Genomic DNA, 24,379 nt, shown 5'->3' on the forward strand with positions numbered 1-24,379 from the left:
TTATTAAAGGACAAAAGATGGTTGCATAATTAGTGCAGCTTTCAATACCCCAGAGATTGTCACTAGCAGTACGACACCCACTGACATCGCCACTATCACGAGTGGCAATCCACAAGAGAATAGTAATATGGCAGAAAAAGGAGTGGTAGGAAATGGATACCTAATAGGTTTTTACATTTAGTATCACCAGAGAAGTTGGAGTCTTTCGTACTCTATTCGACTAACACCATGACTTGGGTTACTCCATTGATTTTGAATCACTGTCCTTGGCTTGCTAATAGTAACGAGTTTTCTTTTTTTTTAACTCAGTTCAGAGCGATAGCTGAAAAGTGCCAGACAAAGCAGGCTGCACACTTTGGGTTATTAACCATGAAACAAACATTTTTTTATAATACATATCATGTGACATACAAAAAATAAAACAAACTTCCACAACTGACTTACGAAGTAGCAAGAAGAGTTAAGAAGAGTTAAGAAGCATGGTCTTTGTTCGTTAGCCGACCCACTACATACCCAGCTTGAATTTAATACTGCAAATAGATGCCCACCTGACAGTCCTCCGTGGTGACAAGAGGTTATTCTCAATGTCATTGGTTATGCTATTTAACAGGAATCTCTTATAATGCTCTTGGATACACTGAAAAGTCCACGTTTGAGCAGTAAAGAAACTCACTAGAGAAGCAGTTATTGAAAAGATTTGTTGTACCCTGGCACTCAAATGCTTGTTTGTCATAGAAGCAAGTGCTTCTAAGGGAGTGGATTCCCAGTCCTGACCAGTTTAAGGAATCACGTCTACTAACTTTTCATATGAACAGCACCAATGTTTGACAATATGAAGAGAACATCATATACATGAGATTCCTTAGATGTTTTAATCTTATTTCGCAAAAGTATTGTCTGTACAGTGTTTAACATTACATGGTACAAAAGATTGTTGTTTGGAAGTTCTTCTGTATTTGGATCCCAAAAAGAATGAAACCGGCAGCTGACACGTGTTTCGTTACAGATAGTAACTTCTTCAGGGCTTATATGTCACGTAGTTGGGAAACATCAAAGCAAATGAAAATTTCTTAGAAGCGAATGAACTGTAGAACCTTAAATAAGAGGATAAGTTGCCTCCCAATTCTGTAAGTAAGGTTGCTATTACCCCAAAAGTCACGAGAGAAAATCTTTTTTCGAAAATTTGGCTCATCTGTGTGGAATTTTATTTGTCCATAGCCAGTAAATGGATGGTCGGAGCGATCAGTGGATAAACTTATGTATTGAAACTGTAAAGGCGACGGCGTATGGAGTGTGTGTGTCCAAAGACAATTCCAAACAGTTCAATGTGCATGTACGAGCGCACATTGCTGTGTGTGTGTAGTCTCAGGGTAGATAGCCTTCGGTGAGTGGTACAAGCAGATTATTCTGCCTGAACAGAATAATATGTTTAGCATTCATGTATTTGATAGCATTTGTAAAACGCCAACAGAACTGAAGTATAATGTTTAAATAAGTCCATACATATATAAAAATTGCCAATTTAATAAAATAAAAATTTGAGGGGGCCCCTACTGATTCTCCTCCCCCCGCTCCACAAGAGGAGCGAGGGGCATTAAAGAGTTTAAAGACCATTGTAGAGAGATAAGATGGAGTGGAGAAACACACCTGTACTGGCTAGATTCAGGAAACGAGTAGTTAAAGAAAAACTAAAGTAGACCCTATAATTTACAGCATCCAGGACAATATTTGCATGTGAACTGTGTGATTAGAAGTATAGGATATTAGTCACCCATAATATACAATTCTTGAATCAGTCACAGATCAACATTCTTCTAGCGACTGAAAATAATCAGAGAGAATTGTATTGTTCAATTATCCGCTTTAAATATCCTCACTATCACTACATTGGTCTACGTGTTAATTGCAATACAAGAAGCCCAACAGCTCTTTCAATCAGATCTTCAAAACGAACACAGGTCTTTCAAGACACTGCAGCAAAGGCAAGAAATTAGACAAAGCTTAAAGCCAAAAAGATGGGGGAGGAGAAAAATGCCAAAGACATAGATAATTATGTTGATGAGAAAGTAAGGTTGTGTGAAATGTTTACAGTTTGTCACCTTAACTACCCACCAAATTACTAATCTGTGCACCATAACAGGACCACCAGTTTTACGGCTTCTTTATTTTGTGCTAAAAACATCGTATTGGAATGATTCCATGTGTAGCATGCAAATTTGACATACTATATTTGGTTTTAAATAATGGGTCTGCAATCGTCATAGGCAATCCCTATGAAATCAATCATCCGGATAGGTTTTCCAGTCATGCGCGGATGTGGATGAATTGCGCATCATACGCACAGTCCTAAAACAAGCGACAGTGACGGGTGAAGCCCTTCCTGGTCCATGGAAAGACATATCCATGTTCTACTACACTGGGCCATAACATTGTACTAGTCTAAGTTTACCAATTACATGGCCATTCAAAAGTAAGAGGATTTTTGCTGAACACGCACAACCAACTAACCTGCTTTGGGCACCCTTCTGATTTATACCTGGGCCCACAAACGATGATTTTCTTGAAAACTGCTCAGCCTCTCGAGGCCTTTGCTCTGCAAGAAAAAAAAACAAGCATTTACAATGCAATAGGTTTTGCAGCATTAAAGTTTGAGTTACTGGCATTGTAAATGACAATGCTTTTCATTAATTATTTTTTTAATTTGCAATTGGTATATAAACATGGTTTGTGAATGGTTAGCTGTTGCTTACCCATTTTATCAGCAAAAATCATCATGTTGCCTCTGAGAGCTGCCCAATTCCTTGGAAGGGAGGGGTGTCAAGCAGAAGCAGATTTGTTACGGTTTCTGCTTCGCTCTGTACATTTACCGAATTAAGTCTGCCTAAAGAAGCCCTATGGTCGAATTTAGAAGGAAAGTACAATTTATTTCTCCACGTCAGTAGTCCAAATGCAAAATCCATCATATCGTAGGTGGTAAATGCATTTAGTCAGTACACAGTCCGCAGGTGTGCTCAATCCTCAGAGGAAGAGAAAAGTTTAGATTAAACCAATGTTAGATCGTGTGACAACAATAGGGTCTGACGTCAGGACAGGTGCCATTAGGTGCTAAATTGAAAGAGAAAGACAGGGGGAGGGGCGGGAAATGGCAAGAGGCGCTTACACGGAATCTTAATGCGCTGCTTCAACGTCAGGTCTGACACAGCTTACGTAGATATTTATCACATGCAGACTAGGTTTTATACAATACTTCCGTGTGTGTCATTTTTTTACATTAAATTAATGTTAATTATTTCAGGGCAATTTTCACAAGTTGGTTTACAAAATAATCACAGGCTACACATACAATATATACAAGCATGGCGATCTAAGTTTAAAGGACTGAAATGACATGGCTTGTTCTACCTGTAACCTATGTACAAGCAATAACATACTTCTAAAGAGAACACCAAGCCCTTCGACTCCTATCTTTACTTGAATAATACTTAGAAACATTTCCGTGTGACTTGTGTTTTTAATTGCAGGTTAGTGTTTAGCCATTAAACTATAACTCTAAAAAATATTTGAAAATGTGCATGAAAATGTGCAAAAAAATACAAACTATGTGTACAAAACATTAAGAACAAGCGAAAGCGTGCCCAGCAGGACTATGACCTCCTGCGACGTCTTCAGCAGGTGCTGCTGGTGGGGCTTGGGTCCTATTAGAACACTCAACTGCTTCAGCTTAGATCTGCGTTACTTTAAGGCTGGAAATCATATTTGCCGCTGTGAATCTGGCCTTGTGCTCCTGACCACTTTGAAACGTGTTTGGCGAGAAGCCAGCCTAGCACCACTAGACAATGAGTCCACACAAGTGAGAGATGTCAGTGAATATATTAAAGATTATAACACACTGTGCATGGCATCGGGCAGCCTTCTTCTCTACATATGCCAGGGTTTTGGGCCAATGAAAGCACCATTGTGGGTTTGGGCCTGTTGGTAACGTAGAGGGAGCTTGGCTATGATGAATATGCGTGACTGGAGGAAAAAACAAGCATTTACAATGCAATGGTCTCGGCATTATTAAAGGGAGAGCTATTGGCATTGCACTCCCTCCTGTCTTCCCTCTTCTCTCCTCCCTTCCTCCCTCACCTCAGTCTTCACTTGTCCCCCTCTCTCAGTCTTGTTTCAGTGCTCCGAATGAAGTCTCCCACGTTCGCTCCATCTGTCGCTGTCATTAGAGTGCCGGCCTTATGATCGTATTTATGTGGCGCTGCCGCCAGACACATACAAACACAAACACACACACACACTTCTTACACCCAGAAAAACACAAACAGGACAACAGAGTACGAAACACAAAACGAGAAACGTGAGGGAAGTAGCAAACAAAGACAGGCAAACAGTGGCTTTTTTCTCTGTTATTGAGAAAGAAAAACTAGTAATGCATAAAAGTCATACACACAGATAAAGCAGGGCTCGCATGGCATCAACATAGGAATTACCCAGTAAAAGGTAAAGGAACACTGATTAATCTTACCCTAGCAAGCACCGCACGCTAGCATGAGGGAACAGGGTGACAGAAACGATGTATATTCAGGGCTTAGCGTTGGAGAGACAGGGCACTGCATGGATAGAAAGTAGGTGTCAGTTTATTCTTAAAAGCATGATGACAAGAAGAGCAGAAACAATGTATTCAGTTTCTCTCGTTTGGCAATGTCAGAATTTTGCGAGCTGCTGCTGCAGGGTGTGAGCACCTTGAAGAGCATGGTCGAGCAGCTCAGTTCAGCGCCCAGGCTGGGGCCCCATAGATGCAGGGGCCCCAGAGATTAAATGCAGACAGCTCGACACCCTGCCGTGGTACACCCCGAGAAAGCCTGCCAAGGACAGCTTCCATTCGGGTCACAGTGTTGAAGGCTCATCTGTTGCTTCCTGTGGCATAGGGCAGGCAAGCAAGCTGCGCCCTGGAGAATGAATGGACTCTGGCGGAGCCAGAGGATGCAGCCACCCTGCTTCCTATATATCAACTGCCCTCTCCTAGACTCCGGAAACGTCTAAGAACTAAGACACACACTAGTCTTGCCTGCAGCGTAAGTGTTTGCATCAGCCAAGCATGTGCCTCTTCCAAACTAATCATGCCACTACTTGTGTGATTACACGCTGTAGTTCAGCAGTTACCAGAATGGACTCCAGGACTTTGCCATTCAGAGGCCGGATACTTGAAGCAGCAGCGTTGGAACTCTTCAGTGTCTACACTTTTGCTTCCTCGGTCTCGCGCTGCATGTGGATGTACACCGGTGTCTCCATGGACGCATTAACGTCACAGCACGGAGTGGCAGAACATTAAGATGGCTGCTAGTTTAGACCCATCAATTTGGAGGTGGCATAACGGCTACTTGGCCGACTTTTAAACTGGAGCACCGGGTTCGAATCTCTGCAGGATGCTCAACACTTTGTGTGAATGCAAGGAAGAACAAATAAATAAAGATCAATTATGGTGTGCCACGCTTTACAACAAAACTGAGACAATAAGTACAAAACACGGGCATTTATTGTGTACTAACCGGGTTCAAGTCAAGCACAGTGTGCCGCACTTTATAACAAAACTGAGAAAATAAGTGCAAAACAACTGCATTCATTATGTATTAACCGGGTTCAAGTCTCTGTGGGATGATCAACATCGCATGTGATTGCTATGCCGCGCTTGGAGCACAAATAAACGTACAAATAACATTACAATAAAAGAGCTGGTATCAACAGCAAAGAACAAAAAGAAAACCTGTTTTTATACTCAGTCTCCGGCCAGCCTGTCAAACCCTGAACAAAAGGGCCCGCATCGCTGCCATCACTGCACGCCAGCCCCGGGGGTGGGGGAGGCAGGAGAAGCATTCCCTCGGTACAATGAAGGGGACGGGGAGGATCCGGGGGCCAGCGGCCGCTCGCTCCTCGGAGGAAAGGACGGCTGCTTCTGTCGGCAGTCCCGGCAAGGGGTGACAGCCTCTGCTTCGGTCTCCCGGTGTCCAAATAAATAAACAAACAGCCGGTCAAGTACGGCGAGGGGGGGGGACCTGGTAGTGAAAGGGTGGGAGGAAAAATCAAGCATGCTGCCTTCCGTGAAGCCGGCCAGGAAGAGAGCAGTCATCGGCGCGCGGCAGAGACGCAGGCGCCCTGTGCGTGCGCGCGACTGAATCCGCGCGTGGCCAGCTCTTGTCGCTCCTCGCCCATTGAAAATGCTGGGCGCGTGCCCAGCTCTGGTCTCCTTTGCCGGCTGAAACGATTACAATAGTGCTCTGCCGAGAACGCGCGTCTCTAGGCCGAAGAGGCAGGGCTAGGCCTGTCCCGCGCTTGACGGGCCTTCCTGCTCCCGTTATTAATGGCCTGGATGTGAAGGCTCCTGCCGTGACCTCCACACACAGTTATCCTTGGACTGATGGCTCAGATAAGAGCAAATGGTTCGGCGCTTGGTGGGGAAAGTGACGGAGATGGATGAAGGACTCTCAAGCGCTACTTAATCCATTTCAGACAAAGCTCTGGAGACAGCCACTTAACAGAGCGTGAAAGAGAAAACAAACTCGGCGCTACCTGCAGGAACACTATGGATTACCCCCTGGCCCGGGCACTTCCTACTCTGACTGAGGCGGGCTTCAAGCAGGCACCAGTCTCTGCGTTGTCTGTTGTATCCGCCAATGCAGGGTTGTCTGTTACTTTCTATCACTAGTGCACAGTCCTAAACGTGCACTTACACACCCTAGTGACAGAATGCCATTTAGTGAGCACACTGATAGAGCGTTCATCTGGGCCAACTCAGTTTCGTCCAGAAGGTGATAAAAGGTATCTTGATTAATACCAAACTTAATAAAACCGTACCTGCCAGCATTTAGGAGAACATGCCCTCTGCTGAAATGGAAGGCGAGGTGCCTCTCACTGAAAAGAAACGTCTCTTGTGAAACACGCACCAGAGGAGCCTTGATGCGTGGTGTGCGGCGCTGGAAGTGTTTGCCAACACTGCCTGAAAGTACAGCGCATACAAACAGAAAACAACCTGAAAGAGACGACGTGATCGTGCGAGCGTGCACATTGGCTGTCCAGATGCAAGCTGAAAGACAAGATGAAAGACAAGCCGTGCGCGTGCCCATGTGCTGTCCGGGGCCAAGCTGATACAGCACACACAAACCGCCCGTGTAACACACCAACGTACCACACACGGGCACGTGCAATCGCACGCAAAAGAACGCACATTCACGCACAGACGCACCTCCCGCTTCCCCTGAGCCCCGACGCCTTCCTCCAGAGGTCTGAAGCCGCCCATGATAAGAAGAGGGCTTCGTAATTCAGCCGAGACTTTTACTTTGCAGCTGAGGAAGGAGACCCACAGGCATGGGAGAAAATACTCAAGTCCCGGGTCCCAGGAGAGGGCCCGGGTGAAGACCAGTGAATAGCAGGGGCTCCCATGCCTAATGGGAGAGCCCCGCGTCGTGCTGCGCTGGAGGAGCTGGAGTACTGCGCCGCAGCACCGGGTGATTTTGCACGTTTCCTGGGGGAGAGGGGGGGGTGGCTGGCTTGGGTGGCGGGGGGGCTGGCTTGGGCGGCGGGCGGGGCTGGGGCTGGCTTGGTCAGACGCGGACTGGCTGGCTTGGTGGTGGTGGTGGGGTTGCAAGGGAGACAGGAGATGGGCACAGCGCGTGCCTGTATGTGGTGAGCGCGCGACCTGATCAGATTCCGGCCTGCAGCCTGCGCGTGCCCATCTCCTGTCTCCTGGGAAGCAGAGCCGGTGACTATAGGTTTCTGGCGAGCCAGCGCGAAGCGCTGTAATCGCCACGAGACCTAAAAAGGACAGAGATAACAGTTCCCACAAGCTCCTAAAAAACATAGAAAGCATCATGGAAGTGGTACAGCAGACTGCTAAGAGTGAAAATGTTGAGTGCACAGACGGGAACATTATCTTAGTGTACTGCCAAAATATACATTGAAAGAGCGGAGTGATGTGGCTTTGGGTGATTTAAATATCAGACGCCTGAGGCAATTTCGCACCAATTGATCAATGAATAAACAAGCACTTGCTGATGAGTCAGTAGACATGTTGGTGCAACACTGCCTGCCATTAGTGCCAGTTACATAATGTGGCCGTTAGTTTAGGTAAAATGAATCTGTGTCCAATAAACGATACTTAGCCACTTAGGGTATCCTGTAGGCATTTGAGTACCTCACAAAGATTTGCTTTGTGGCGCTTCCAGGGACATGCAAGCTATGCCCAGACAGGAATTCATGAGACAGCATGAGCTGAGTACATATTATAAGCCAGGACAGCAAGAACAGGTGCAGCGACTTTTCTACAAATCAGCAATAAAACGTAAGGCTAACTCACAAATCATGAATATAGTAAGTAGAGTAGAACAGGGCACAATCAGTATTGAAGGACCTCCGGACTGGACTCAAAGAATAGCAATTATATTTGAGAACTCAGCATCACACTTTTCAGTGAGGACGCTGCTCAGGAACATATATCTGACTACATAAAGACATCATCCAGGAGGGTGGCTACAGCTAGTGATGGCGACTAGATATGACGTGGGTAAATAAAACAACAAGTATGTTATGTACAAACATGGGACAATTTAAACATTCAAATGCACAATATTTAACCTAAGACAGTGGCTCTTAACCTGTGGTCTTGGGGCCGATGGGGTTCTGTGAGGCCTCTTCAGGGTCTCAGCAGATGTTTTACAAAATTAAATAATATCAAAATTAATAAATTATCATGAATAAAGTATAAACAAATGAAGAAGCAAAACTGAAAATGTAAAATCTTTTTCTGGATTTGATTGTGAATTTAACAAAATATTTCAATATTTGAGCATTTGCTTGGTTTATACTTGTTTTTGTATTTTTGTGTATTGTTTTGAGGTTCAAATCATAGAAATTGCTTAGGCGAGGGATCCTGGCTTCCAATAATGACTTGGTGGGGGTCCGCGGGTTCCAGTAATTAAGCGGGGGTCCACAGCAGTCAAAAGGTTAAGAACCCGCGACCAAAAATATTACATAATCCTATCGCAGATTCTATAACAGGCGAAATAGTTATGTTCTCTAGTTTCGCTATTTAAAGGAACTGTGGCAGAGAATGATGAAATAATTTGCCACAGATCACACAAATGAAAACTAAGCTGCCCTCGTCCAATTATATTTAAAGTATTACCAATACTGTTTTAATTCCTGAATCTTTGTGTGATAACCTAATATATTTTGGATGTTACACTGTTTGTTTGTTTACTTGTATCGAACAAGTTAGGCCAACAACTGAAAACCATGACTGTGGGTGAAAAGTTCATGATTGGAGACAGCGTTTGTGATGGCCAGAAGTGAGGTGGACACCACAGTGAAAACTGCAACAACAGCACAGGACCTGTGACAAATCTCTCAGTGATTGAGGGTCCCAATGAGGGCAAATGTTTCCGCCCCTTTCAATAACCAGGCTTGATACATTTTTTACGATTGAGGAGTGTAGAGGAGAAATTTCAGCATGCCAAAACGTAAAAGAGAGACAGGGAGATTTTGGTGCAGAAAGCACCAAATTCTGCATGTTACCCCCCATTAGAATGTAGAAATCCTGTAATAGTTAATATTTACTGCAGCCATTAAATTCTGAACCCTGGGGTATCTGATTTTATTCGGTGGGATACGTTTTGTATCCCCTGACTGGGGCACATGTAATAGAACCCGGACTCAGTCCTTTATGCACTTATCAAGCCTCATTACTCCTGTGGTAGAATGAAGTAGCTCAAAATAATGGTTTTACTTTTTTTTTTTTTTTTTAACAGTGTAGGCAGACAGGGTGGTGACACTATCTTACAATGCCAAACCCAGAGCAGGAAATACAAACATTCAACTACAAATGCAGATCAGTGACCTATCCGACTTCCCTTTTATGTTTTAGACACTGTAGCATTAGGAGGAGGTGTGGGCTAGTGGTTCCTATGAAAATCTTGGCATCTGAAGCCCATACAAACTCTGTACTGGCACTGGAGCAACAATTGTGTGATTCCGACTCCGAGCACGGGGGCACTGCTCTCGAACGCTGCTATGGACACTACATTTCTGGCTGTCAGTTCAGATCTTCTCGCCCCTAGCCAAAGCCTTAATAAAACGTTTATATTTCACGGCAACGTCACAGAATGGACCCTACAAAACTCCAAAGCAACTATTACAAGCCTAAGAGTGGAAGATCCCAGAATGATGGGTATGGCGTGGACGGATGCACCTCTGAACTTAAGTAACCCCGGCATCGCCCCTCTACCCCATCACAACAATCTTGAAACTGACTAGAAATGCTGCAGTGCGCAGTAAATACATATTTCAAAAAGTACACAGCAGAGCCGGTGCTTTTTGTTAGCGACGTGTCGCTGCGTTTTGTTTCATGCCTATCGCTCCCCACACCACCGCCGAGGGAGGGATAACACCACAACATGTCGACGTGGGTGGACACCAACCCACCCAGTGCTATCTTCGGTGCTTAATTTGTGCAGGTGGTGAGCACCGCTGTTAGGTGGCTGGGCTTATTTTCACCACCAGAGTCCGACCAAGAGAAAGAGAGCGGAAGTGGTAGAAAACAACAAGGACAGGAAACTGCGATAATAAGAAAAAGAGCCTGCATATGCGACATGAAGACAAGGAAAGTGCGTAGGTAGGTGAGGAAAGAAAGACTGCGGTATGAGGGAGAGAACACTCGACTGTCTTGATATTCACCAACCCCGGCACTGAAAGGGAACTTTTCCTTGAACACCACCAGTTAAGCACTGGCGGCTGCACCAGAGTTCTAATTCACTTCAGGAAATGCCGGTGGCGCCCCACCTTTGAAGGGATGATGTTACCCACAGCACTAAGCAACTTACAATAACACGTTTACTGACAAAGTTACGGACTGCGCGACAACGTCACGACAGAGCTTGAAACAATGACGCAAAAAAAGGTTGGGGAATGTGGCTTATTATGAATTAATGGTATCCAGAAGCACACATCTCCTCCAGGACAGACCTAATGGCAGCCGGCCATGTCCTAACGGATGTCCCAAGGAAGACTGGTGAAAAAGCATTGCCCGGGCATGTCTGACCGCAAGTCATTTGAACCTTGAATACACTTGGGCAGTGAAAAGATGAGCTGTCCGTGCAAACAGGTACTGCAGGGAGACCCAACGAAGAACAATTTCCCATGGCCTTGGAAGACCGCTGTGAACGCACGGATTCAAGAAAGAAGGAAATGTCCCTGGTCTTCTACTGCACAGCTGCTTGCTCCGATCAATCTCGTAATGCACAGTGCCTGCTTTGCCCACTCCCTTAAGCAGAGCAGCCTGCTCCATCATGCCGTAGTGCACACCTGCCTGCTACATTATCCTCAATGCACAGCTGGCTGCCTCACTAATCTTTTGGCAGTTAACGGCCCCCTTACCTCCTACTGCACTTTTGTCTGATTCGCAGTGCACACCAGCCTTATTCACAATCCTCTAACACAGAGCTGCCTGCTCCGCCCATGTCCTAATACACACCTGCCTGCTCCACCACCTTCTAACAGAATACACAGTTGCCTACTGCGTTTACTCTACTAATGTATAGCTGCCTGCTCCCCAATCTCTTGAAAGTTGACTGCTCCCGTCCCTTGTCTCCTATAGCACAACTGCTTGCTCCAACCACTCTCCTAGAAGAGACCAAAAAAATTAAAACGGACTCCTGCAGCAGCACACTTTCCTTGACGAAGAGTCAGACAGTCGACACGGCACGTAATGAGCTGATGTCACACGTACGGACAGCACTGACAGACTGGGCTGGCTTCTAACAGGCGTGCGCGCAGGCCGCGGTGTAAATAGAGAGTTAAATGGAGGTAGCCAGCTGCACCCCGGTAGAGATGGACAGAGAGCAGGCCTCGACCTCCCGGGATTCTCAATTGTTGGCGCAGGAGGAGGAGGCGGAGGGAGAGGTGAGTATGACGCCCTGACGGGGAGAAGGTCCCAGGAGTACGAATGGCGCTGTACAGAGGACCCCTGGGAGGGGACCGTAGGTCCCGAGGGTTTTTTTTGGCGTCTGTGGGCTGCGGCGGCGGTGTGTGTGTATGTGTGCGTGGGGGGAGGCGGTGTGTGTGTCTGTGTGTGTGTGTGTGTGTGCGCTTGTGCGTCTGTCTGTGTCTGTATGCGCGCGAGCGTGCGCCGGCCAGCCTCAGTAACGATGTGTGTGTGCACGCGCGAAGCGCGTCCACACACCCCGAGCGGCTCATGCACCGGTCTGTCTCCCTTGGGAGGCATCTCAACAACAATAGGTCTCGAGAGCGAGACCTAAAAAAAGTCAATATATTTTACAGGACAGAAAATACACGAGAAATCACATTTCTATTTGAACTTCTTTGATACGCCTAACGAAGTCCAAATTAAAGTGACTAGGTATCCAATAAAATGTTTGGTACTCTACCTTAAATAAAACTTTATTCCGGATGTATAGATAGTTTCCCCTTTATATTCCATTTGTGAAAATATTTCTCCTAAGGCACTCACCTGAAGCAAGAATTGTATTCCTAGCAAAGCCATGTCACCAACAACAGGTGGTGGCCTGCGATGATCTGAGGCACATATGATGTGGTGGATTTGTACAAGATGCCAGAAGTGCCAGTGGCTTAATTCTGGCCACTCCTTTTACGACAACTCTGAAGCAGCCATGTAACAAGATCGTAGCATTGTTTGGTTCTACTATTAATCCTCCAACAAAGATTCAGGTTGGAGGTGGTAAGGTCATAAAGAATCTGCAGAAGATAGGAAACAATGTTGCCAAAAGTAAGTAATTTGTTGTTCTAAAGGACACTTTCATACAGATTTCTTATATGAAGAACTCCCAGAATCTCTGCAAGGAGGCAAACTGAGGACCATGGCAGGAGTAGTTCAATACATAAAGCTGGCGCTCGGCTCAAGTAACAATATCCAAACAGACCTGTTTCTAAAGGGAATTAAAAGGCACTCAAGGAACCCCATGACAAAGTCAGAAATAAAGGCTTTCTCCCAGTGGAATGAGTCCAGAGATAAGTCTCTGATGAAGAGTTTCATAACCGGGTTTTAAAACCAGAAACACCTACAAAACTGCATGCTTCCCGACGACTTTCCCTTCTTATGGCACACATTCATCTATTTAGTAACCTAGTCTGTCAAGATAATGGCTAAAAGCCTTTCTGGGACCTTAATCTATGGAGCGGCTGCTGGTCTTTTTTGTAGACCCTAAAGGTGTCAGGACAACAGACAGTAAATAAATAATTTTAGACATTGCTCCAGAGCCCAAGGGAAGTGGCAATACGAGCACGATTCAGGCTTATACAGTTGAATGTGGTGCACAGGGTATATTACCCTAGGACGTGTTGCACCGTATGGGGAGATGTGAACATGCATGGTGCCACAGGGAATGTGGGTTAGAAGGTACCTTGTATGGGACTGTCCAATCCTACAGGCGTACTGGCAGACAATCGCCGCCAGTTGTCATCTTAGAGGTCCCACTAGAGCCTAGGTGGTTTTGCTGGCAACCTATAGGAACGAGGACTGGCTGGCACTGGCAACGGTGGTAGCAAAAAGGAATGCAACAAGGAAAGGGGGGGTGGTCACTGTTCCGACATTGGAGGAGTGGGTAACAGAGCTAGACTGGTGTTGGCAAGCAGAATGTGCAATGTAAGAGCAGAGGGTGCCCCAAAAAGATTAGAAAATCTGGGGGGCCTGGAAGACTTACCGAGGACTGTAATATTGACACTGAAGTAACAGGATTTTTGCCACTTATGATTAAAGTTAAATGTAAAGTGAACAGAATGCAGAAATGTAAAACGGAATAAAGCACTGATGCTTACTCCATGTTTCTACCACCATCATATGAGTACCAAAAAAAAAAACATTTCTTAGACATGTAACCATGTAAACTACCTTCAGTGAGGACGGCAGAACACTCAAGGTCATGTTGTCATTCATGAATGCTGAAAAGGAAGCTGCAAAGAGTCAGAGGCTCTCAATCCTGACGCTTAAGACGACTGCCACCAATAAAGCTGCTTAGAGGCAGAAATCACCGCCAGTCTACCACTATACCTACTTTAGATTTATTTTTCTGCTTGCAACTCTGCAAACCAGACAGTCAACTCTCTCAGTTTCAAGTAGATCAGTTTGTTATGACTTTCAAGAGCAAAGCAATGAGAATTAGCGTGCTGGGTGTAAAATTAATCTCTTGGGCTGTGAGAAAGTTATCTACCTTTTCAATTTGCAGTCCTCCCTTTTGGGCTCACCTTAGCACTGAGATTTGTCACATGTTCAACACCTACCATGCAGATAAGTGCGAAATATGGAGGCTTGTATAGACAGGCAAACCAATTCAATTCCTAAAAGACTTGCGTAATGTGTAATTCTGAAAGACGAATGAGACATGCGCTTTATGGAGTAGACATCAAGTACTGGGGAGCATGTTGGTTCTGTGGAAGTGAAGGAAGACCTATAGTCCACCACCATCCCCCCCAAAAAAATGGGATGTGGCAGAGGTTGTTGATTTGTGGGACTGGTGACTAGCTCTACTGTGCTTACATTTTGAAACTGTGATATTTGCAGATCAGGACTTTTCCAGTAACTACCTGGACATCCCCTAAAATCCTGTGAATATAAAAGTAAAGTAAAGTCCACATTTGTAAAGCGCACAATCACCCGTAAGGGTCTCTAGGCGCTGGGGGCCGTCGGGAAGATTAAGCGAGCTATTGCCCAGAGTCACATGGTGCTGGGCTAACCTGCCGCCGGAGCCGGGGATCGAACCGTGGTCCCCAGATTCCAGCGTCAGTCGCCCTGGCGCCACACCTCTCCCACAATATAACAAGTGCACCATCTTATGTCAACACCAGAACCCATCAGGTACTCTGTTGTGTCAATAACATACGAACCAATATACATACAATGCAGCAGACCACCCATTCACTCTCAAACGAGCATTGAAGGACTTGTATGCTTCAGCAAATTAGGAAAAGGCAGTCCTGACATTTCCCAAAGAATGTGTGCATATAAACAAACACTTTGCATAGGGTGTCAATCTCCCACATGCAAAGAGCGTACAAACCTGCTGCATAAATTTGCTTTCGGGAGGTGTTGTTAATTATTCAATTCGAGTTTTGCTTAAGATACCGGAGCCGCCAGGATCTCCGAGAGCAAACAGGAGCGGTCTGAATGCTCCGGCGTATTCTTTCTTTAAACATTCTAGACGCTGACGAGGTTGACTGTTCCTCCTCTCACCCAACATTTCTTGAATACTAATAGAGCCTCATTAAAGTATAGTATCCTCCTCTCTGGCAGGTCTAGGTTCGGGATACGAGCACTGTAGTTAAATGCAAAGATACCTAGTAATCTACAGAGCGTTCTTAATGGCGCTATTCTTTATGCATCCAGGAGACACATACTAAATCAGTCACTTCATTTTACAGGTACTGCATTTCAGTCGAATACCCACAACACACTTTCCCATCGATTCATAGTCATGAAACAAAGTGACGCATTGTAATGTGCAAAGACTTTCCAGAATCTGCCAAGTACGGAATGGGTTTGAATGTAAAAATATCAATCCACCACTGTAGAGGCACAACTGCTCAATGAAACTCAAATCGCACATAATTAGCAGTGCCTATGTGTATCATTTGGTATTCCCTTGGAACCATGTTTTATTTATCTCCTGACCTTCGGCTGTCTTCGGAAAATAAAGCTCCGAAGGTAATCCACGGGATAATACGTGTTCCCTGGATATTACACAACAACGGGTTACTCTTACACGCCCACCTCGAAAAGAGCACACCTCAGCTGCGCTCGCATGTCAGCACTCACCAGCTGTCCCATGCACAGAGTGCATTCTTCGCGAACACCGCGCATACACCTGCTCTCAAATTACATCAGAGGGTCCGGTCCGCACAGGTGTCTAACAACTGCCCCCGTGTCAAGCATGATCCACTTGAATAGGGCTTTTCAACCACCAGTGCAGGAAATACAGGGGACTTAAACCTGCGTTACTTTGGAATAAATTACTGTTTGAGACCAGGAAGATGGCATTCTCCAAAACAGACAGGATAAAAAAAATACGCGATTTCACGCAATTAAAGATGAAATACCTAAAACTGCAAGTAGTCATTTAACTCCAGGAAGCAAATGGTAGCAATAATGAAACGCTATGCTTTCCACTGAAAGTAAACAACAAACTGCCTAAAACATGTTTAATATCTGTTTTCAGGTACTTCTCCCAATCTAAACAAATGCTACAACCGCTATTCGTAAATTCAGATAATGACACCAGTGTAAAAGACACCAACTCACCTCGTCCCGACAGGAATCGATGGCTAATGGACTGCCGCGACACCGAAAACAGTGCGGAGCTCATGACTGATCCTTCTCTTACACTGCGATATGAAATTGACAAATCAATCCCAACCGTTGCTCGGTCCCGCAGTTTGAATTTAGAGTAATTACGCCCCGGCTCACACACAGCTAATCAGACATTAGGTTAGAATCCGAAGCGACCAATCAGATCGTACTATTAGAAGCAAACTGAATTGTGCTGACCTCGGTGCTGAACTCCGGCTAATATTGGAAGAGAGAAAACGACGATAAACATTTCATAGGCACTAGCACAAGAGTCGGCCATCTTGGAAGAGGATTTGGTTGGTGCTCCGAGGTGAACGCCGAACTAGGAATGACATTGTAATACATTTTTTGCTGCTTTTCGTAAACAACAGTTCGACAATGATGAAAAATGTAAAGAAATGCGATGAAAATGTTTTATATACGAATTATTTCAGAAAAGATCAGAGTAAAAATTGCATCGAATTGATTCAATTTTTACAGATAAATTATTTCTATTTTGATTGTTCCAGTGCATACTTTTCTTTACTTACTCGGTAAGCGCGTATTCATGAAGATTGCCGCAATAGGCCTGTTTACGATCTCACGGGCATACACTTTTAGTCCTCCTTCGAATCTACCGACTGAAAGAACAGCTGAGAAGGGCTGAGCTTGGCAGACTTCCACAAACTGCTAGATTTCTGCAGTTCAGTTTGTATGTTATCCGATAGCATTTTTTAAATAATGTCTTCCCTGTACACCCGTCTCTTCGTTCAGTGTGACTCCGTGATTTTTTTTCGACACACCCTCTCTGCTCTATTCAATTTGAGTTTGTTTTAGATCGGTACTAAATTCAGCGAAAGCAGATGTTGGTCTTTTCATCAATTGGCTTGTTCAAGTCGTTTTCATGTGTTGGCCGAGTCTGTTATTTTTAAGGGATAAGATCGTCCACTGCAAACTAGTTAATTTCTTTACTGCTGTTTTTGTGTCTGTTTGCCGTAAAATAGAGCAGAGCGAAGCCACTGCTCTTAGGCAGAGAGGGTGTGATGGGTGGAACTAAAGATGCAGCTTCCTTGTCGTAATCACTCTAGATTCCATTTGACTGGTGTGTTTGAAATAATGAAAAATATCAGGCTTAAATAGATGCAGGGATTGAACACAGGCTCACTACCCCCAAATACTCGCAGCAGAAATCAAATTTTTGTCTTGCCAATTACTTACTTTTATGATAATTTATTTATTTATTTATTTAAAACATTTATAAAGCGCAGCTGTCACCTTGCAGGTATCCTGGCGCTGAGACAACTCTCTAAGATGAATGCAGTAGGAGATGAGCAGTAGAGTGATTGGCGTTGAGCATTTTGGATAAAGCCAGGTTTTAATCCGTTTCCTAAAAGGGAGAAGTTCTGTTATTTGGCGGGCATCCAGAGGCAGGCTGTTCCAGAGTTTTGATGCAGTAACCCTGAATGATCTTCCTCCTGTCCTGGCTTTTTTAAATCTTGGAACTTTAACCAGACATGCTGTTGTGGATCTAAGAGCTCTGGTTGGAATATACCATTCGAACAGAGATTGCAGAGGAACAGGGCCAACTCCGTGCAGAGCTTTAAAAACAAGGCAAAGAGATTTAAAAGCAACTCGCTGTTTCATAGGGAGCCAGTGGAGTTCAGCCATTGCCGCAGTAGCCGAGGATCTCCTAGGCCATTCCAGGGCCAGTTTGGCGGCAGCTGATTGAACTCTTTGGAGTCTGTCCAACAATGCAGATGGAGCCTCAAGCAGCAGCGCATTACAGTAGTCAAGACGACTAAGAATGGTGCATCTGGCGATTAAGGCCCGGGCCTGCAAGGTTAGGAGTAGGAAGATCTTGCGGAGGGAGCGAATCAAAGCCGTGCAGGTAAGCACTGTTTTCGCAACCTGGGCTTCCATGGTGAGCTTGTTGTCTATCATAACTCCCAGATTGCGAACGGTGGTGACCGGCTGTGGTTTTTCCAGAGTTTCAGGGGGCCAGAACTCAGCTGGGAACGGGCGGGGGATCCGACTTCCGGCACAAAACAGAACCTCGGTTTTGGCGGCATTGAACTGTAAGGAGTTCTTGTGAAGCCAGCAAGCTGTGTCTCGAAGACAGTCATGAAACGACTCCAGAGGAATTGATTCCTCACCCTCCCAGGAGAGAATGAGCTGAGTGTCATCGGCATAGTTGATTGCTCTTAGCTTGTGGGCTTTGATTAACGTAATTAAAGGTTTTAAATACACGTTAAATAAAATCGGGCTTATGGACGAGCCCTGAGGCACCCCGGGGAGAAGGCCGATTGATACGGGGGGGAGGGACACAGCCTGCTTCCTATCCCGCAGGAAGGAATGAAACCAATGCAGGGCAGTACCGCCCACCCCGGCCTCTTTTAGTCTCTCCAGCAGAATCATACGGTTGACCGTATCGAATGCGGCAGACAGGTCCAACAAGATCAAGGCAGCCGCCTGACCCCTGTCTGCACGCATACGAAGGTCCTCCATGGCAGTGAGTAGAGCTGTTTCCGTGCCATGGGCTGGACGGAAGCCAAATTGTAATTCGTCCAGAAAATGATTCTGCTCCAGGTGTTTGGAGAGGCATGAGCTCACCCAGCGCTCGGCAATTTTTGCCGGGAAAGGTAACAGGGAAATTGGCCGATAATTCTGTAGACACTCAGGATTCAGGGAAAGTTTCTTTAACAGTGGCCTAATAAGAGCCTGCTTCCACCGGGCAGGAACTAGGCCACTGCTCAAGGATTGATTACAAATCCTACAGAGAGTGGGAAAGAGTTCCTCTCCAGATGACTTCCAGTATTTAGGGGGGATGGTGTTGAAATTGGCAATGTATATACACATAAGCGGCGTTCATTTGTGTTCACTGTACCTCTTGTCGTAAACAGAATGGGTATTGCAAAACACTGACTGTGTTATCCCGCCAGCATAGACCCATGCACACATATATACAACAGCCATTTTAGGTACCATGGTCTCTCTGTTTGCGATCGATCATCAGCGCCCTTCCCTGACCCTGCAAGCTTCCCCCATGCACCCCGACCGCCCCCACTCTCACATGCACAAGTCATGAACCCTTCTCCTTCTGCATGACGCTGTCACTGGGAATCACACCCCGTGCCTGACCAACACCTCCTTTCCTTCCATGAATACCCCTCTTTTGATAAACCCTTCCTCTACGCTCGATTGTCCACACCGATCCTTCCTTTCATGAATATCTCTCCTTTGATGACCCCTTCCTCTGAGCCCGATTGTTTGCACGGACCGCTGGTCATCCCTTAGCCCGAGGATACAGTTTATTGCCCACTACTGTATGCACTCGCCCCTCTTCAAAGGAGCTACTATTGATCATGACCTTCCCACCCCCTGGGATTCGATCAGGCGCACACATTCCAAAGGAATCAGCAGAACACTCAGCTGCGTGACAGCCCCCTCCTATTGTATGGAGGGTAAGGGCCTCTACTGTAGCCACGTGTTGGAATGGGCCGGAACTGGGGGGGTGCCGGGGATGTCATCTTCATACTTCACAATGTCTTTATTGTAATAAAGAACGTTCACATGTCATAAACCAGTGTATAAGAGACCAGGCCTCAGAGAGGCTAGTTAGAGCACCTCCTGAAGACACTATGCGAGTGTCCGAAATGACAGGCTCTCCTCATGAGAAATAAAACTCTGTTCTTGTTTTCCTACTTCCAGCGCCCGTCTCTTTATTTGGTAATTATTCAAGATGGGAACTAAGAGGCATCTTGCGCCAGCAGCCTGGGCATCAGGAGCGTTTTGGGCTGACTTTTCCACAATTGGCGCCCAACGTAGGGCCCATCAGTGACATAAGGTCCGGTAAGAGAGGTCCAGACGATGGGGTGAACATCTAAATGATTGGAGTATACCTGCCTTGAGAGGGCCCTCGTCCGGCTGCCGATCGAATGAACTTCACCGATTCCGAACGGACCTCTCTCAAGTGACCTACTGTCCTGACTGGAATCCCACAGGAATGCTGCGGTAAAAACATGGAGAAAAGAGAACGATCGGGCGCTGGAGAAAGGAAGACGAAGAACTGTCCACACGGTCCGGTCTGGGTAAGGTTAAGTAGGACGTCTTTACGTCTAATTGGTAGGATGGCTTTATCCATCTGATTGATTGATTGATTGTTGATATTGGAAACGGTATTTAGATACTGGTATTGTTCATTGATTGGTTCATTTAGCCTTGGGTGCTACTTGAAGTATTGGTTCTCTTGGAGACATTCTCTGTTTGCAAACAGCGACAGATAGGAACGTCTCTCTCTCTTTGCAAATAGTGAAGGATAGGTAATGCGGACTTTTGTCCCCCATTGTAACCCGTCATGCCTATTTTTCTCCCCATTGATTGATTGTTTGATCGAGCATTGATATGTTCGAAGTTGGTTCTCTTAAGGATCTTCTCTGCCTACAAACGGGGAAGAATAGGAATATTCTCTCTCCCTTTGCAGATAGTGAAGGGTAGGTGATGCGGACTTTTGTCCCCCATTGTAACCCGTCATGCCTATTTTTCTCCCCATTGATTGATTGTTTGATCGAGCATTGAATTGTTCGAAGTTGGTTCTCTTAAGGATCTTCTCTGCCTACAAACGGGGAATAATAGGAATATTCTCTCTCCCTTTGCAGATAGTGAAGGGTAGGTAACGCAGGCTTTTGCCCCCATTGTAACCCGTCGTGCCTATTTCATTCCTCATTGATTGATTGTTTGTCCGAACATTGATTGTTTGGAATTGGTTCTCTTTGGAGGTATTCTCTGTTTGCAAATAACGTGGAATAGAAATATTCCGTCTAGTCTTTGCAAATAGTGATGGGTAGGTAATGTGGACCTTTTGTCCCCCGTTGTAATCTTTCATGCCTATCTACTCCCCACTGATTGGTAAACTAGTTCCACCCGGACCATTTATTAGAGGTAGGTCATCCGGCTCAGCCCGGAGGACACCCCAAATAAAAAGGACAAATATAAAGAAAAATGCGGATTAGCCGCTGTATCATGCTAGCAGATAAAAAAAAATAATATAAAAATCGTTAGGGAAAACAAAAGGAATCAAGTAAAGTCAGTAGGCCACTGATGAGTTTTTGATTTTTGCAACAAATAAGAAAACGTTAGAAACAGCTCACGATAAAATACATGATTTCGCTAGAAATGAGAAACGTTAGGAATAAGCCCGTAATAAGAAACATGAAAATGGTGAGAGAAGCCAAGCTTGACATCACGACGGCCACGAGGCAATTAGGCTTCGCCACCCCTCACTGCTCCAAACATGCCTGTCCCACCACCCGCCACGCCCCAATAACGGTAACATGAGATAGATACAAGTCAACAGATACCTACCCCCATTCTGAAAACTCCCGAAGTGCAACTGGTTCGGGATGGGTACTGGTTATACGTTCGGACAATGAATTGATATAGGATGGGTACTGATTATGTGTTCAGACAGTGAATTGACATCAGATGGGTACTGATTGAACATTCGGACAATGAATTGTTGTTAAGTTTTGGCGCCTCATGATTATTGCAAGTTCGAATTTCAACACTTATGATACTCGCCCACACTGAATTCTCGACATGTTTTTATTGCACTTGTCGTACTTTTTATTATAAAATAAACAACCCCGACTCCATTGGGTTTTTCACTAATAAAGTATCCCCACATCTACAGTTCCAGCCTGCTCCGTGGCCGGCCCACGGGGTTGTAGGCCCGTATTTGTGCACCGACATTCTTATTAAAGATTTTTGGAAAAAGCAAACGTAGTTGTCACGCGTAGATTGATAAGTTTCAAATAAATGATCATTATTTCCGATATAACTAAAATACAGGTGAAATGACTCAGCTCGATTAGTTAAGGGTTAAAAGGTATAATATATAGAGATATTGCAGATATGGAGGGTCCAAGTTTTAGTTGTGTATTTTTCCCTTTTGTACAGCCAAAAGCAACCGCTAAAGATCCTGGTATTTAGCCTATACTTTATATGCTACCTGTATAAGAAAAGTCACACTAACGGTCCACCTGGGCTTGAACGCCCAGTTGGCAGGGACTGCATCCTGTGGAGATAGGCCGAGTATGCAGTAAGTAAAAGCCTTTCTGGGTTTATGCGCGCTAATGTGTCTATCAATGTAGCCCCTGCCCCCTTCTTTTTCCCTCTCTCTGCAGGTCACATCGGAATGTCGATTAATGTACGAAAATGGTGATCTAGAGGACGAAGAGACGGGAAAGAGGGTTTGATTATGGTACCTAACCGCGGCAAACCCCGAATAATGCAACCAAAAATGACGTACAATAATGAATACATTCCTACGTTTAACTAAATAGGGAAAGTTTAAGGAATATTCCGAGGTAAGGTTTACACAAGTATCCTCAGCCGGGAGGGCTAGGAATATTGCCAATATTTAAAAACCTACTACCTCCTTTTTCGCATCCTCATAGACATGTAACTCAAAGCTGCCCCATTATTCTCCAATTGACACCAACTGTTGTCTCAGCCTGGAAACACATTTGCTAAAATGACTCGAAAATACCACCGTGAGCATTAGCCCGACCAGGTTAGTTCATGACCAATTGCCAAAGGCGTAAGTGTGTACAATCAAAGCCACCAGTAAAGGCAGCCGACGAATAAAAGAGAAGAAAAAGGTAAAAAGAGCTTAGGATGCTAAGGATGCACAGCATACAGGAAAAGATAATTTTGGCCAATAACTGTTTTATGTTTTGTCTTGGATTTTTGTACATAATACATGTACTGTCTCCCCCGTCTGAGTTTGTGTATACATGATGCATGGATCTACGTCATCCCTCTGCCTGTGTTTCCGTATTACTTAACCCCTGCTGTTCTGTGTTGTGTGCGCACTGAATGGACCATTATTGTACACGTCTCTCTCTCTCTCTCTCTCTCTCTCTCTCCACGTCATACGTGTACCAAATGGTTCGTTTAGAGTGTGGGCGACTCTCTCTCTCTCTCTCTGAGGGTCCCCCTGTTCCCCCCCCTTGTGCAAGAACGTTGTGCCCCACCGGCACGAACCTAATTGGGTCTCTTCGAACACAAAGGTGTTCGGCAAAATTGACAGGAACTAAAACGATTGTAACTTGCCATGTTACTACCTCTCCTTTCTGCAAAACGATAGAACCCGAGTTGGTAATGAAGGAAAGGACAGGTCAGACGACTGATGTCCCCTAATCTGGCCTTTTTATAGGGGGACTATAACGTCAATGGTCTTCTGTTTTTCAGTTCGTCAGAAATGCGATCCCCAATGCCCAGATTGTCCCACCCCTCTGCACTTAAGTGCGGATGTCCAAAGTGTCCTCGCTTCTCCCGATTGACCCCGGCTCCATATCAGCTATCCCCGAAGCACAATTAATAACCTTGATTAACCGTCACTCCCCAAGTAAAACATGTTTCACCTCTGTCCCCCCCCCACATGATGATAACACCTCCTGCTTGCGAGAGTTAGCCGACCCCGAAGGGAGATGTAAGATCGTTGGTACTTGGGTTAAGGACTCGATTTTGAGTTTGATAGAATACACTGTCGATGGGAATCCGACTTCTCTCCGCGTATGTCATGAATGAACGCCAGATAGAAAGTACGAATTCAGTGGAAATGTCCTCTTACATACTACATAAGTGGTGACTTCTGACTGTGACCGATGAACTTATTCCCTACCTACTTAGGGTTGGGGACGGAATTGAGATGTATAAATGTCTTCTCCTGCCAGTTTTTCTAAAAACTTGTTTTGTACCCATTCAAAGATACAATCACCGGAGGAGAGGAGCTGGACGTGACGCACAGCCTGGCCACAGATCATGAAGCACATGTGACCGCAACCAAAGGTGGAGCCGCAGAGCAACGAGACGCGGGACGAGGCACAACTCTCAAACTCGGCAGATGAAGGAATGAAGGGCTGCCTTGAAGCCCTCGACTTGCTGACCCACTCGTGCCTGAAGTCCCCGTCCCCTTTTGAGTCCGACTGATGGGCCTGCCTGCTCGTTGTCCTTTGCTCCCTTGGTCCCTTGGTGTGTTCG

The 24,379-nt window shown here is 45.4% G+C and overlaps 1 protein-coding gene across 4 annotated transcripts in view; it reads right to left on the minus strand.

The window, feature by feature from the left end:
• CKAP2 (cytoskeleton associated protein 2) overlaps positions 1 to 16,471 on the minus strand; it is a 248,826-nt gene extending 232,355 nt beyond the window's left edge. For 2 of the 4 annotated variants that reach the window (XM_078657259.1, XM_078657260.1), the window contains exon 1: positions 16,310 to 16,420. Coding sequence is in view for 2 of the 4 variants with exons in the window: in XM_078657257.1 (XP_078513383.1) it covers positions 2,509 to 2,593; positions 16,310 to 16,373 (149 nt within the window). In the remaining 2 variants the exon portion in view is untranslated. Of the gene's footprint in view, positions 1 to 2,508; positions 2,594 to 16,309 lie in introns of all 4 variants that reach the window. The other 2 variants (XM_078657257.1, XM_078657258.1) reach the window with 2 other exon arrangements.
• Between the last annotated feature and the right edge of the window lie 7,908 nt (positions 16,472 to 24,379).

Source organism: Lissotriton helveticus, chromosome 8, assembly GCF_964261635.1.
Source record: "Lissotriton helveticus chromosome 8, aLisHel1.1, whole genome shotgun sequence".
NCBI classification, from domain to species: Eukaryota; Metazoa; Chordata; class Amphibia; order Caudata; family Salamandridae; genus Lissotriton; species Lissotriton helveticus.